At 36.6% G+C, this 15,071-nt stretch overlaps 1 protein-coding gene across 1 annotated transcript in view; it reads right to left on the reverse strand.

Moving 5' to 3' along the window:
- nsg2 (neuronal vesicle trafficking associated 2) overlaps window positions 1-15,071 on the reverse strand; it is a 34,678-nt gene that overhangs the window by 18,849 nt on the left and 758 nt on the right. Inside the window, 1 exon segment of the mRNA NM_001078729.1 lies at window positions 10,781-10,900. Coding sequence (NP_001072197.1) covers window positions 10,781-10,900 — 120 coding nt within the window.

Raw genomic sequence — 15,071 nt, forward strand, 5'->3', positions numbered from 1 at the left:
AGCCCATAGCACTACTTTACTATCTCCCTAATAAAAATGGCGTAGTTGATGTCTTTGGGTCATAAGCTTAGCAATAAGCATATATCTGATTAGAATGTGCAAATCATGAAACCATACAAAGGCCTGTGCACCTGTAATGTCACAATATAACAGAAACATTTCACAACCAATGGGCATTGTTACATTTTTTCATGCAAAATATAAGCTGTATCTTTCAGCTTTAATTCGGCAGCAGCCCTTAACCTTATTGGTGCCAAAGGGACTTGCACTGAAAATACCATTACGAATATCTGACATTTGCCAATATCTCACATGTGCTGGTTACCATGGAAACCTGTATTCCCTACTGAAATGAAATGGAAATAAATGAAAATAGTACATATAAACTGTTACTGCATAAGTTATGTGTGCCCTGGAGGAAGAAGTTAATTAGGAATAACTTTGAAATTAAAAAATATGTTTGCACATAATCAAGGATGTCATAATCAGAGAGATCATCAACACTGCGTTTTGCAATGGATTTTTGTTATATCCTTTCTTTATTGAATAAAAGTTGAGAGTATATCAACTATCAGCTCAAGCTTATATTATTTAAACAAATGTGTAGCAAATGGTTCAACTCCTTATATATTTTTAAGACAGTGTGCGACTGTATGTCTTTTTAAAAAAGTAATTACTTAGGGGAGGGTATTATAAATAATGTATCAGTGATTGCAGATGACACAAAACTCTGCAGCCCAATCAATTCTATCCAGAATGTGGATAGAATTGCAGCTGGATTCTGGTAATGTAAGGTCATGCACCTGGGATGTAAGAATATGCAGCCACTTATACCCTTAATGGGACTACACTAGGCAAATCCATAATGGAGAAGGACCTTGGAGTCTTTGTAGCTAATAAACTTGGCTGTAGCAACCAATGCCAGGCAGCAGCTGCCAGGGCAAACAAGGTTTTGAGCTGTATTAAAAGGGGAATAGATTCACGGGAGGAGGGGGTTATTCTTCCCCTTTACAGAGCGCTGGTAAGGCCCCATCTAGAATATGCTGTGTAGTTTTGGTCTCTCAAAAGGGATATTATTTTTATTTTGTATTTTTTTTAATTTATTATTTATTAGATTTGACAGATACAACAATCATTGCTAAAAGGGATATTATTGAGTTAGAGAGGAATCTTGTAAAGGGTAAGGAAAGTCTCAGTTATGAAGAAAAACTGGCTAAGTTGGGGGTTGTTTACACTGGAGAAGGGGGGATATGATAACTATGTATAAATATATAAGGGGATCATATAATAATCTCTCTAATGCTTTATTTACCAGTGGTCCTTCCAGCAGACACTAGGGCACCCATTCAGATTAGAAGAAAGGTAGTTTCCTTTGAAATATTCAGAAAGGTTTTTCCACGGTAAAAGCTGCAAAGTTGTGTAATCCCTGATTCAGTCGTACTGGTACAGTCGTACAAATTAAAGTAGCATCAGATGGGGTTTCTGCTTTCCTCTGGATCAACTTGCAGTTAGGCAGCTTATATATTTAACTTAAATATACTTAAAATAATACTTAAGGTTAAAACTTGATGGACGTGTGTCTTTTTTCAACCTAACTTACTATGTTACTATGTTACTGTATCCACTTGAGAGTCCCCACACAATGATTATTAAAAGGGATTGCTAAGACCTCAACAAAATGACAACATGTGCCCATTGGCATGCTATGTATAATGGAAATATGGTACACTAGTCCAACAATACAACAGCATTGTTAAAATTTTGCTCAATGGCATAAATTTGCACCATGGGTGTGTGAGATTGGGCATACATGGAAGGGCCACAAAAAGCCACTTACCATATAGTAAAGTATTCCTGATTATTTTCTACCTTTCTATAGACAAAGAGGATAAACAGCTTACTGCATATCCTCTCTATCCATAAGTAATTTTTTGTTACAAGAGGAATTTATGTAGCAAATCCTGAAAATGTTGCTTGTAGTAAGTTCATGATACTTCCCTGTTGCTGCCTTGGTAATGTGTGTGTTCATCGCTAGCTATTCCTTGAAATTAGAGGTGACAGCGTGTTTATGCACTATGTATCCATTATATGTCTGCAATAAATCTGTCAAGTCAACTCTTCAGGACATGGGAAAGAGGAAAGATGGGATGCTGATCCACAAATGTGTTGTGTTATGGATCTCATGAATGATTTTCCACTTTGAACTTTATATATACAGACTTATATTTATTGGGGTCACTGTCCCTGGACTACTAACTTGATTACTGTCAGAAGCCTCAACAGTACTTGGTTTTAGGGTCAGTAGGAACCATTACCCTTTAGTTTCTGCTATGATCTTTTGTCCTCTTGAGGCTTAGAAAGTTGATAAGCTCTTATGTTAAAGACTGGCCATTTCATTTCCTTTAGCTGGCTACATTTTTAGAATTTCTTTGCCAAGACATATAAATTTACAAGACATTAATGTTATTATTAATGAAAAGGCCATAAAACTTCTGATAGTTCAGAGAGAAGGGTAAACATAATGATTTATTTAAAAAACAACCTCTTTTGTACTATGTAACACTCAAGAAATATATAATGTCTGGCACAGTGTTGCGTCACTGTACCAGAAAAATGGTTAAAACCTCCAAGACCAAAGCAGAAGGGAGCTTCAAGGACAGATCAGAAAGGGTGGTGGCTATCCAATAAATTAACTTATCAACAAAAAGAAAACGTTTGTAGTTCAGTACAGTAGTACAAGTACAAAGTACAAGTACAAAAAGAACACATTTGTAGTTCAGTACAGTAGTACAAGTTACAAATAAAGACAATTGATCCTGGCGCAAAAGCCACAAACCCTTAGCCAATAAAGTGAATAGTATTTTCTTTAAACTATATCTAGTTGACATGATCTATTTAACAAGACATTGCTAAACATGCAGCTAGCATGGTCTGGGTGCTAAACTTTTCCATGCATAAAACCTTCCATAACCTTGTAAATAAACTTGAAACCAACAAATATTAAATGGCCCAGCAACATCATCCCTAGTGCTATAGTTAGGGGGTAGATATACCAGCAGCAAGACTACAGGAAGCAGCAGACACATGATTGTAACGATTCTGTAACAGTTCCATGCAATGATTCAGTAACAGTTCCATAATACAGATACAGATAAACTTTATTCCCAACACTAAAAACAAAAAAATGCATGTGTTTGTGAGCATATCACTTATGTTCATAGTTCCATCCTGAATAACAGATTTCCAGTCAATAGACAGATACAATACCTGCAATTATTATTTCTTTTTTGGGTTAATCTGCCAAGAGCAACCAATCAACACTGATATGTCTGCTACAAGTTTGAAAATAAAACCAAAGAGCTGATTGGTTATTGAAATCAGCTCTATAATCTGTCAGTCTTTAAGTACACATTAAGTAGCATCAGTCACTAGCAAACCTAAGAAGAAATGTTTGAGGCCAATAAACAATCTGTGATCAAAATTACAGGCTAATTAAAAGTAATAATTAAAACTTGGGTTTGGTCAACTGGAGATTCAGTTATTCAGGGCTCTTACACATGGGTGTTTCACCCTGCGTTCCACTGCAGTGGATTTCTTTTGCATTCCACCACAGGGGAGCCCAGAATGAAAGCAGCCCATTCTTTCCTGCACCAATGTGTAAGAGCCTTAGACAGTGAAATGTTGTTGTGTCTCCTGAGTCATGCACTGACATTGATTTTGCATTAAATTCGAAGGTAAGGATCATATAACAGCCTTAAAGGAATCTAAAATCAATGGCTTTTGTCAAATAAACAATATTTAAAAAAAAAAAAAAAAATCTTTACAGCAGCAACTTTTCCCATTCCTATAATTACTTCTTGAACAAAGTGGTTGGTGTTAGTATGCTAATACAGGTATGGGATCCATTATCCAGAAACCCATTATCCAGAGAGTTCTGAATTACGGAATGGCTATCTCCCATAGGCTTCATTATAAGCAAATAATTCTAATTTTTGAAAATGATTTCCTTTTTCTCTGTATTAATAAAACAGTTCCTTGTACTTGATCCCAACTAAGATAGAATCAATCTTTATTGGAGGCAAAGCAATCCTATTGGATTTATTCATTATTTAAAAGATTTTTTTAGATCCCTTATCCGGAAAACCCCAGGTCCCGAGCATTCTGGATAATAAGTCCCATACCTGTACTTAAAGGTATAAAGCAAGAGCAAGACTAATATACTGATTCGCTTTCCTCTGTAGTTGAAGCATATGTGAGATTTCTCGAGCGTTGCCTAATAAGGGCAGTAAAATCAAGCATAAATAATGAGTTAATGCTAAACCTCTTGTCCCTTAACCTCTTCCTTTTACCTTCTCTAGAGATACATTGGTGTGCCTTAATGGACATTCTAAGAATGCTGTATTTAGTGTTAAACAGCACTCTGCACTCTAGCACACATCTAGCACTGCTTCAAGAAGCTCATATTAAAGTGAGAAATGGAATGTGAAGTAGCGGTTTTTATAATTAGCGATAATTAGCTAAAAGCGAATGCTTGTCATACTTTTGGTTATTTATCCATTTTGTTTTAACCACTTGTGTTCCTGGGTATTTTGCACCTGTCTGGTTGTCATCATTTCACAACCTTGTTCTCAGTTCATTTAACAATGTTTCTACCACCTACACACAATACACAACAGCTGATAATATATTTATGAACAATCTCTACCAAATTTAGCAAAGCAGCTTCAAAAATGAAAAATACACAATGCTACTGCCCAAAAAGTGGGTGATTTACCCAGCATACCAGGGAAGCAATGTCTGTTTTGGTTTTCATCACTTGAGATGACATGCAGCTTTGGGTTTATGAACATATTTTAGACCTATATGCACCAGTGGAGTCTTGCAGCAAAATCCATTATAGGAACTTAGGAGAAGTGCCTTGCTGAACATCTCTGATACTGGCATGGCACATGACGAATACAGTTTCTGTGATGTACATGTGTCTAAACAGTAGCAGAGCTAAAGGGGAACATCAGGTGTAACTAGGGTACTGGCACACCTACATTTACCATTGGTTGCCTCCATGACCCAAATAGGGTTTAAAGCATCTCTTATGCAGTTCATAAGAGTCACTGGAGCAGTGGCAGTAGGGCCCAATCTGAAAAGCAGTAATAACAGAATTTGAAAAAAATAACCTTTCTAGGTATACCTAAAATTCCATCTTGAAGATCAGTTAGGGTAGATTTGTAATGAACACTGGTCTGCTGTCCTAGATATTCTTGGAATTACATTGGGAATGATGGTGATGAGGTGATAATGATAACCAGGCAAGGTTGAGACAAATTATGGTCAAAGAATTGTGACACACAGTATGTGAAGAACCCTGACAGCTGGCACTAGTCTTACTCTTAAATGTAGCTGAAAGAACCTCTGCCAGCACTGCTTTTCACCAGAAATCTTTTAGGCCCTGAAAATATAAACATAGTGCCAATGGGGAGCCTACTCTCTTCCTAGGGCTTACCAGTAATTGGCGAAGGTACAGACCAGAATGATGAAAACAAATCAGAGCAAGCAGCAAGGATCTAGGTCAATATATAGGCAGAAGTCAAAAACCATATATACACACAATAACAGGCTTGGGCAGAATCTGAAGTAAAGCAAATCACAACTACAGTAACCTCACTGTTCAACTTTCTGATTATTAGATCATAAGAAGCAAGTCAATTTATTTGACATTCTTTGTATTTAATACGGTCCTGTCTACTACTAATAAAGTCCTCAGATTATTGACAATAGCCCAAGGTATAGGCCTGGGCTTTGATATAAGCTATCATTATATCCCAAAGAAGAAAATTAAAGAAGAGCCTAACAGACAAATATTAGCCCAAAGAGGTTTAATAAGCCATTTTCTATTTTATAATAAAAGAACAAACAGAAATGTGATATTCCCCATAATTTCTAGAGTAGCTTGTAAAATTGGTCTAGTAATTCACGTCAGTGTAATACTCCACAGCAAATCTAGCTAACCTGAGCATAAAGGATGTAATGTTTTGTTCTCTACTTGCCATGCCCATCATGATTTTGATTTTGGCATACAATGCATATTACAGATGGGCCACTGTGAAAATGCTTTCTCAAGGAAGCCTCTGTATCTAATTGTGTGCCCCAAAAATGGCATACAATTCAAAATGGCTGTGTTCTATTGGCTGACTGTACCACTGCACACATGGAACAATAGTTGCTGAGTGAGCAGCTTCATACAATGAACCAACATACAAGCTCTCCTTCTCCACCACAATTAATTTGTATCAGCACATGTCAAACAGGTGCCAGTAAAGCTGAATTGTACTCACTGTGTAGGTACATAGATAGAAAATACCCATATTTATCAAAATGCCCCTAGCCAAACTTTTATCCATCTTTGAAGGAGTTCTAAAGGAAAAGAAATCAATCACTTTATCACAGAAGCATCTGTTGCTCACAGTACTCACTGACCTATCTGTCTCTCACCACTGTGGAGAGCTATAACACAGACTAAGCCTAAGCTAAGCCTACCAGCTCCTCTTCCTGCTGTACCTGCCTCTTCTCTAATTTGGTTCCTTAAAGGAATACTGTCATAGGAAAACAAGTTTTTTTTTTCAAAATGCATCAGTTAATAGAGCTTCTCTAGCAGAATCCTGCATTGAAATCCCTTTTTCAAAATTTTACATGGAGCGAGACATATTATTTACTTCCCAAGGTACCACAGCCATGTGACTTGTGCTCTGATAAGCACTTTACTGCTGCGCTGCAAGTTGGAGTGATGTCACCCCCCCTCCAGCAGTCGATCAGCAGAACAATGGGAAGGGAGCAAGATAGCAGCTCCCAGTAGGTTTTAGAATAGCACTCAATAGTAAGAAATACAAGTCCGGCTTGGGACTCCTCCAGTTACATGGGATTAGGAGAAAAAATAGGTTACCTGAAAGCAGTTCTAATGTGGAGCGCTGGCTCCTTCTGAAAGCTCAGACTCGGGCACAATGCACTGAGATTGCGCATACACAGCAATATTACAACTTGAAAAAAAAACATTTGTTGGTTTAAGAATACCATTTTAAATGGTAGAGTGAACTATTTGCTATGTAAACAGTTTAATTTAGAAATAAAAAGTACACCATACAAATCATGACAGCATCCCTTTAAGCAGCTGGCTTGCATCCTATTGTTAGCTGCCCTTTCCTTCCTCCTTTAAGCCATTACAGTTACATTCACCTTTCTAGAATCTTTAAGCAGCTTCCTCTCTTCAAGCTCTCTCTCTCTTTTTCCCCCCTCTATCAAAACAGAACACTGCAATACAGATATATAATAAACACCTTTCCACCCTCTTACTGATGTGAGATTAAACTGCTGCCCACAGCTTTTACAGATATATAATACTAACAAATCCAATATACATGTAATAAGAATAGGAGCCCTAAGAAATATATCTACCAACTGTAATCAATATTGGTTACTAGCAAAGTATATCTAATGGTGATAAAACAATGTACTCTGAAATCTAGCATTCAGGCAGTGAAAGGTGTTCTGTTAGTTCTTATTCTGTTACTGATGTTACTGTTATTGAAATCACTTTTTACTGTTAGTTTTGTGTTGTTTTTTGGCTGAGCAGAATAGATTGCTCACAGAATCCTTATGCACAATGTTGTCCCTATAGCAAATATCATGCAAATAAGTGTGTGACCTACACACTCCCAAGACAAGTTGCACTTATAAATGCCTGAAAATGTTTTCACATGTGACTTGTTATTTAAAAGCAGAATAGGTTTAGGTGAGTCTTCTGGAATCTGAAATATAAAGCAACGGCACTCAGCAATTTATTACTAGATATCAGTCCTGGAAGGATTTCATTGCAGTGAGCCTGATAACCTTTTCCTCCCAATCCCCACAGTGCTGGGAAAGACTCCCATAGGCACGATATCTGTAAGCCAAATAAACTCATCCCTTGTTAGGATCAATATCAGATTTAAACAGATAGAAACCCTATTCCTGAGAGATACAATTAAATGAAATTGCAGAAGAACCCAGCAGGATGGGGATTGAGATGTGTGTGTGTGTGTACATGTAGACAATTGTTGTACTGTGTAACATTGAGAAAAGTTAAAAGAAGTTGATTTAAAGTGATAACCCTATTGGCAAGCAAAGCAGAGTTCAAGCTTTCAGGGCCAATGGTCTATTAAAAAAGGTCCCTGCATCAGACATGGTGTTACAGAAACTAAAATGGCACACTTACATGCATGCAATGGAGAGAATTGTTTGTGACTGGGCACATGAAATGTTAACTATAAAACCAGATCCTTTATATATTGTTTATAATACACATGAACAGATAGAAGAGTATACCCAGACACAATATAATGTATACAATTGCCACTGTGCAAACTATCTTCCACTGCACCTTTTGTTAAATAGATTTTTCAATTACATTTAGAGGAAGCAACGTGTTTCTTTACTATAATGCAAGTTGAAGGCCATTACAATAAATGCATTTACCCAACTTGTGTGACAATAGGATTGCAGTTTGGTATGAAGCTTGCAAACAATATGTATTTCTAGCTATACAGGGATATTGCAATGCATGACCAACCAAAGGGATTGTCATCTCTATAATTAACATTTCTAGAGAGACCAGGCAGTGGTGGTTTGCCCTTCATTTATCATTGTAATGGCTGAATTAAAAGATAAAGAGGAATATACAGAAAGAAACAATAAAAGACTTGCAGGCAGTTCTAAACCAACAATCGGGAGTTTATCCATCAAATCTGACTTTGGCATACTAATTCAATATTCATGGAGAGGAGAGATAATTATATATTTTATTAGAAAAAAAAACAAAGAATCTTTTATCCCTGTTAATGAAAAGAATATTAATGTTAGCTATTGTATTTTATACATGTGCAAAAGATATGGCTAATTGAATGTTCATAGGAATAAATGGTTGATTTAAACAGTCATAATAATCATGATTCTTAATCCATGTGAGATTTTTTTTCTGCAAGACATTTATATATGTACAGTGTCAACCTTCCAGAGGTGATTTTTAGGGGGTTTTGGTCACACCTTGGCCATGCCAGCATTAAATAATATATTGACCACAGGTACGGTAACTCATAGCATTAAATGATACAGTGACCCATGGCATTAAATGGCAGAATGACTCCCATTGTTAAATAGTCAGCGAATCCACATCATTAAATGGAAGGTTGCCACTTGTCCAGTTTTTAACCAGATAGTCTGGTTTTTGAAGGGACTGTCTGGTTCAAAACCTTCTGCCAGGTAGAAAAACTGGGCAAAATCCCCTGCTCCACATAATGTGTGATGTCATAGCTCTACCTTCAAACCACAAATGTCAATGACCCACCCCAACATCACACCCCTCCCCCAATGTAACAGACCCAACCCCTTTGCCCAGATTTTGGTTCAAACAAAAGAGTCAACCCTATTAAATGGCAAAAGTGACCTACAGAGTTGAATCGCACAGAGAGCCACAGCATTATATGGCAGCGTGACTACCAGCATTGTATGACACAATAGGGTTGATTTACCGCGTCTTAACACGCGATTCACTAAAAGTATATTTGAGTTAATTTAGACGCAATGCTGTTTGCGTTATTTAAGTCGCAAAGACTATTTTCGTGCGGTATACGACGCAACACGCTAATTAACATAGCACGCTACTTGTCGCGCACACGCCATATTAGCCATACACACCATTACGTTCGTAAAACTACTTTTTGTGAAAATGACTATTTCCCTGCAAACTGGAGGCTACATCACTCTAGGGCCAACACAGACTTCAATAAATCACACTGCAAAGTCCATATTGCGTTGCCAAAAGCTCATGAACTGTACTTTTCTATAATTACCGCCTGCCCCTATTAGGTGTTAATTTTCGCACAGACTAATGCGATATTTAGCGCGTCTAAGTGTTTGTGAATCATGCGTTAGTATTATTTCTGCGCAAGAATTAATGCAATGCAGTAAAATTAATGAATGCGGTTGCGCGCTATTTAACGCACGCGATATGCGACTTAACGCATGCGATAATACTTTCGCGAATGACGCGTTTTTTTTGCAGCAATTTTAACGCAAACAAGCATGCGATATGCGTTATCGCACTTTAGTGAATCAACCCTAATGACTTCTTGCACTAAATAGCACAGAGACTCTTATACGTAAATGGTGCATAAACTTCCAGCTCAATAGGGCACAGTGATTAACAGTGCTAAAGGGCACAGTAACTCACAGCATTAATAGTGACCCACTGCATTAAATGACACACTGATCCACAGCCTTAAATAATACAGTGACCCCCAGCAAAAGGCTTTCTGTGCCGAAACGTTGGGGTAATTCTCATCTTTGGCAAGTGTATCCGCTTACCTGTGTGTCCTTTGTCTTTACCTGTGCACATTTTTGTGGTATGCATTATCTTATAGAATCATGTGAAGTTGACTGTATTGTATTGGTTAAATTTGATTAGTGTATTATTTTGTTAATCCTTTTGTATACTATATAAAAGATAATTACTTTTTAATACTACCACTGTCCCTGTGATTATTTGAGTGCAAGTCCTTATTTAAGTAAAATATATTGACTCTGGTACAATGGGGGTACAATTTTTGTTGTTTTTGCACCAAATTCCTATATTGTAATTTGAGATTGTGATGTGAGTGCCCTCCATTCATTTATATTTATTATTTGATCCATGCAACTAAATACACAGCAATATACAGCAATTTCAGATGAATTCTTATAATATGTTGCTTACCTTTAACCTTTCTGTCACCCCATCCGTGAAGCTGACAGTAAACTCAGCAATCTTTGGCACCCGGATTTTACCCTTGTTTTTTTGTTCAGACTGATACTCTGTTCTTGTTTTCACGACCACCTGCAACAATATTCATTTTTTAGATATGCCATTTTTTATGTATATGTTAAAAAAGCAGTGTCTTCTATAAAGACACTGATTCTGTAGTCGAGAAGCCTATACCTTGCATGTGCTTTAATACCCTGCTTTCTGGATCCCATTCCTGAATGAAAAGTGCCTGAGGAACCCAGACAGTAACTGGGGGTTGAAAGAGATGCAGCAACTTTATAGGCATATGGTCCTGTCTGTGAGAAGGTGCACTGGAACCATTTGCCTTAGCACTAATTCAATTACAATTAACCTTGAGATTTACTTGCTCTTTAAACTCATGAAATCTTTCCTAATATACACTGTTATTTAGGCAACACTCTCAGCAGCACCACTCAGATAGTTTCTAGTTTATTGCCTTGCTAAGGGCCAGTTCTCACAAGAGGCCCATAAAGTGCCATTATAACCTCCCTCACACTGCTGCTTAAATGTCTTATTTCTCAACGTCTCATTTCATTTGCTTTTCCCAGCACGTTACTATATCCCTAGCTTACAAATTGCATGAAATGATGACCGCTTTCTTCTGTTCTAAAATACTTGTTTATCCTACTGATTTCCTTAATTACACTTCTGATTTACTGACAAAACTCCATGTGATATACTATACACACAGAATGTAATTTAAATATTTTGTTAGGACAGAGCCTAACTGGTTATAGTACTTGTATTCAAACCATAATTCTGCTTACTCTTATTGGTGACAGGCCACAACTTCCTGGACCTCACTTTAAAGGAATGCCTCCTTCTACTTCCTGAACCTTAGGGGGGTTGTTCACCTTATAATTACCCTTTACTATGATGTAGAGAGTGATATTCTAAGGCAATTTGCACTTGGTCTTCATTTTTATTATTTGTGGTTTTTTAATTGTTTAGCTATTTGTTCAGCAGCTCTCCAATTTGGAATTTAGCAACTAAATGACAGTCTAAATGACCATAGCAACCATGCCATAGTTTTACTGAGAGACTGGTATATGAATAGAAGAGGGACTGAAAAGAAAGATAATTGATATGAATAACATTGTAGCTTCAAAGAGCAATCGTTTTTAGCTGCTGGGGTCAGTGACCCCCATTTGAAAGCTAGAAAGAGACAGAAGAGGGCAAATAATTAAAAAACCTATACAAAATAAAATATGAAGACCAACTGAAAAGTTACTAAGTACTGGCCATTCTATAACATACTAAACGTTGCCTTAAAGATGAACTATCCTTTTAAAAAGTGTTAAGAAACTTCTAATAACTACACAAGGTCTAGACACAAAGCCCTTAACCTTCACTTGCTGAGAAACAGCTTGCCAGTCAGCAGTACATCCCTACATGCCTTAATGTAAAAGTTTCCAGAATGATAATGCAGAATGTGATCAGAAGAATAATTCATGGCATGGGTATTACATCTGTACATGCCTTGAATCATAATGTAAGTTTGCAAGAAAGTTGAAGAGGAAAAAGAAAACTTTTGGCATAGAAGGCAGAGGATAGAGCCTAGAGAAAAATTTAGGTTTTCTTTAAACCCCTAGAGGTTGTGATAGATTGCAAGATCCTAACACATAGGCAATTTGGTGGGGTCCAATGTGAAGTTATTATCAAATGAAACAATTAACATCACAAAAAAGCAGTGAGGAAAAACAGCTCATTTAACTGGTGCTCTCTAGATTTAAAGAACAATAATGAGAGGCTACAAAACAGGAGAAGCAAAAAAAAAAAAAAATTGGCACAATGATAAGTTTATCAGCAACTGAAACAACAAAATAAAATGCTGATGATAGGACAAATATTAATTAATAGAATTTTATCATAATAAGATTATAATTTATTGTAATTTACAAAGTCACACATATACATAACATATACTGCATCTACTGTGACAAAATGCTGGTTGGATATTATAAAGGTAACTGTTGGTCACATTAAACAATATTTGGGCAGTGATGCAGATGATACACAATCCATCTAAGACTTTACTGACTGCACACAGCTAAACACCATAAACTGTGTGCTATGGGAAAAGTAATGTGTCAGCTCCCATTAAAATGGATAATGTTCACAGAAGTTGTTTGCCATACCTTGACTGGGCTGGATCTATTTAAAAGTAAATTATATATATATTTTACTTATTTTATTTATATTTTATATATATATATATATATATATATATATATATATTACTATATGTGCATAGGTAGACTACCGAATATATTTTCTCTTTTTCTGTAATAAGCCACAATTAGCCATACCCTGATAGTTTACTGTTTGTTAAAGGAACAACAAAAGGAAGACAATCTTTAGTTTAAATTTAAAAGGGACCTTTACCTTGCATAGCAACCTTGCTCTAACCAAATACTGCTTGTCTACAACTACTAGCATGCTTCCTCCAGGGCCTCAAGCCTAATATATATTAGAGGTCCATCTGCTTTGTTTATACTTCACTCTCTTTTATCAAGGCTTTAAGACTTTTTCCATGTCCCTAACACCAATGGAGTACTTTATCTGCCCTCCTGAAGTTCAATAATAGTGTATCGTTAACAAGAAAAAATCACTCTAAAGGATGATTCTCACTGGCGAGTTATCTTGCAACTGAAATCCAGAGATTCATTATTATTGTTATTAATGTATTTAGAAAACACCAACATATTCCTCAGAGATGCACAATAAGTGGGTGTATACATTAAACATACAAAACAACCAATACAAGAGGGCCCTGGACAAAGGAGACTGCACTCGAAACAATGGTCACCATCCAGGAGTGGCAGGAGTGATATAATAAAATAAAGCCTTTATTCTTCAATAAAAAAAAGTGTAAATCATCTGACAGGGCAGACAACAGCATCTGATGTCTCAGACAGAGTGTTTTTTTCTGTGCCGCCCACATAATGTAGCCAGACCTGCACTCCATCATAGGAGATTAATATACTAGGCTGCGGGATCAAGTTGGCTGTAGTAATAGAGGGAGGTGTGTTAAATAAATAGGGGGATGGGGTCCATTGGGATAATGATATCAATAAGTTCTCTGTTCTACAATGATTTTGTTGAATGCTGCACACAGGGGTGCCACTGAGGTCACTAACTCATTTTTGTGTATTCTGCAATGAGCAGACCCCCCCCCCCCCCCACTAGGCAACATGACTGTGAGCAGAACCACTTTGTATAACAGGCATAACCAGAACCAATCCAGAGGATGCCAATAAATCAAGTGGTTACTTTGGCCATCATTATTTTTTAACCCAAATGCATATTTTTAAGAAAACTGATCATGCTGTTTTTGCTGTTTTGACCAAAGCAAATGATGAAATGCCCAGACAGTGATTAGCTTCTCCCATTTTTTTTAAATTCTGGCATAATTAAATAAAAAGTAATTTTAAGCAAAATTCCAGAATACATGAATAAAAAAAAACTGTTAGTACAGACATAGGATCCAGTAACCCGTTATCCAGAAAGCTCTGAATTATGCGAAGGCCATCTCCCATAGACCCCACTACAATCAAATAATTCAAATTTATAAAAATGATTTCCTTTTTTTTTTTGTAATAATAAAACAGTACCATGTACTTGATCCCAACTAAGATACAATAAGAGCCAAAACAATCCTATTGGGTTTATTTAATGTTAACATTATTTTAAGCAGACTTAAAGTATGGGGATCCAAATTACAGAAAGACCTCTTATCCAGAAAACCCCAGGTTCTGAGCATTCTGTATAACAGCCCCCATACCTGTAGCTGTAAAGTTAATTGCAATTGAATACAATATTTGCCTCTTTCTGCACTGCTGGGTCTGACTCTTGAAAAGACAGCAGCCCTCTCTCCTCCAGCCTATACTCCAATTCCCACAATGCTGTGCATGCTGTTTCTTACAGGTCTAATAATCAGCTGACTTCTGTTACACCATTTCAAGAGACAGAACTAGCAATATGAAGAATAAAGAAGGAGATATATATTGCATTTAATAGCAGATAACTTTACAAATAATTCTAAAAGCATTGAGCATTTGTAATTAATAGTATATTGGATTGTTGCTTAGAAAAACCATTTCATTATAATAAAAAATCATGGGGTTGGGAGGTCCCCTTTAAGAAGTTAGGTCACAACACAGACCTTTAAATGCACTACACACTGCCACTCCTGCTTCTAACATTGGCAATAAGAAACAAA

This window comes from Xenopus tropicalis, chromosome 3 (genome assembly GCF_000004195.4).
Source record: "Xenopus tropicalis strain Nigerian chromosome 3, UCB_Xtro_10.0, whole genome shotgun sequence".
Lineage (NCBI taxonomy): Eukaryota > Metazoa > Chordata > Amphibia > Anura > Pipidae > Xenopus > Xenopus tropicalis.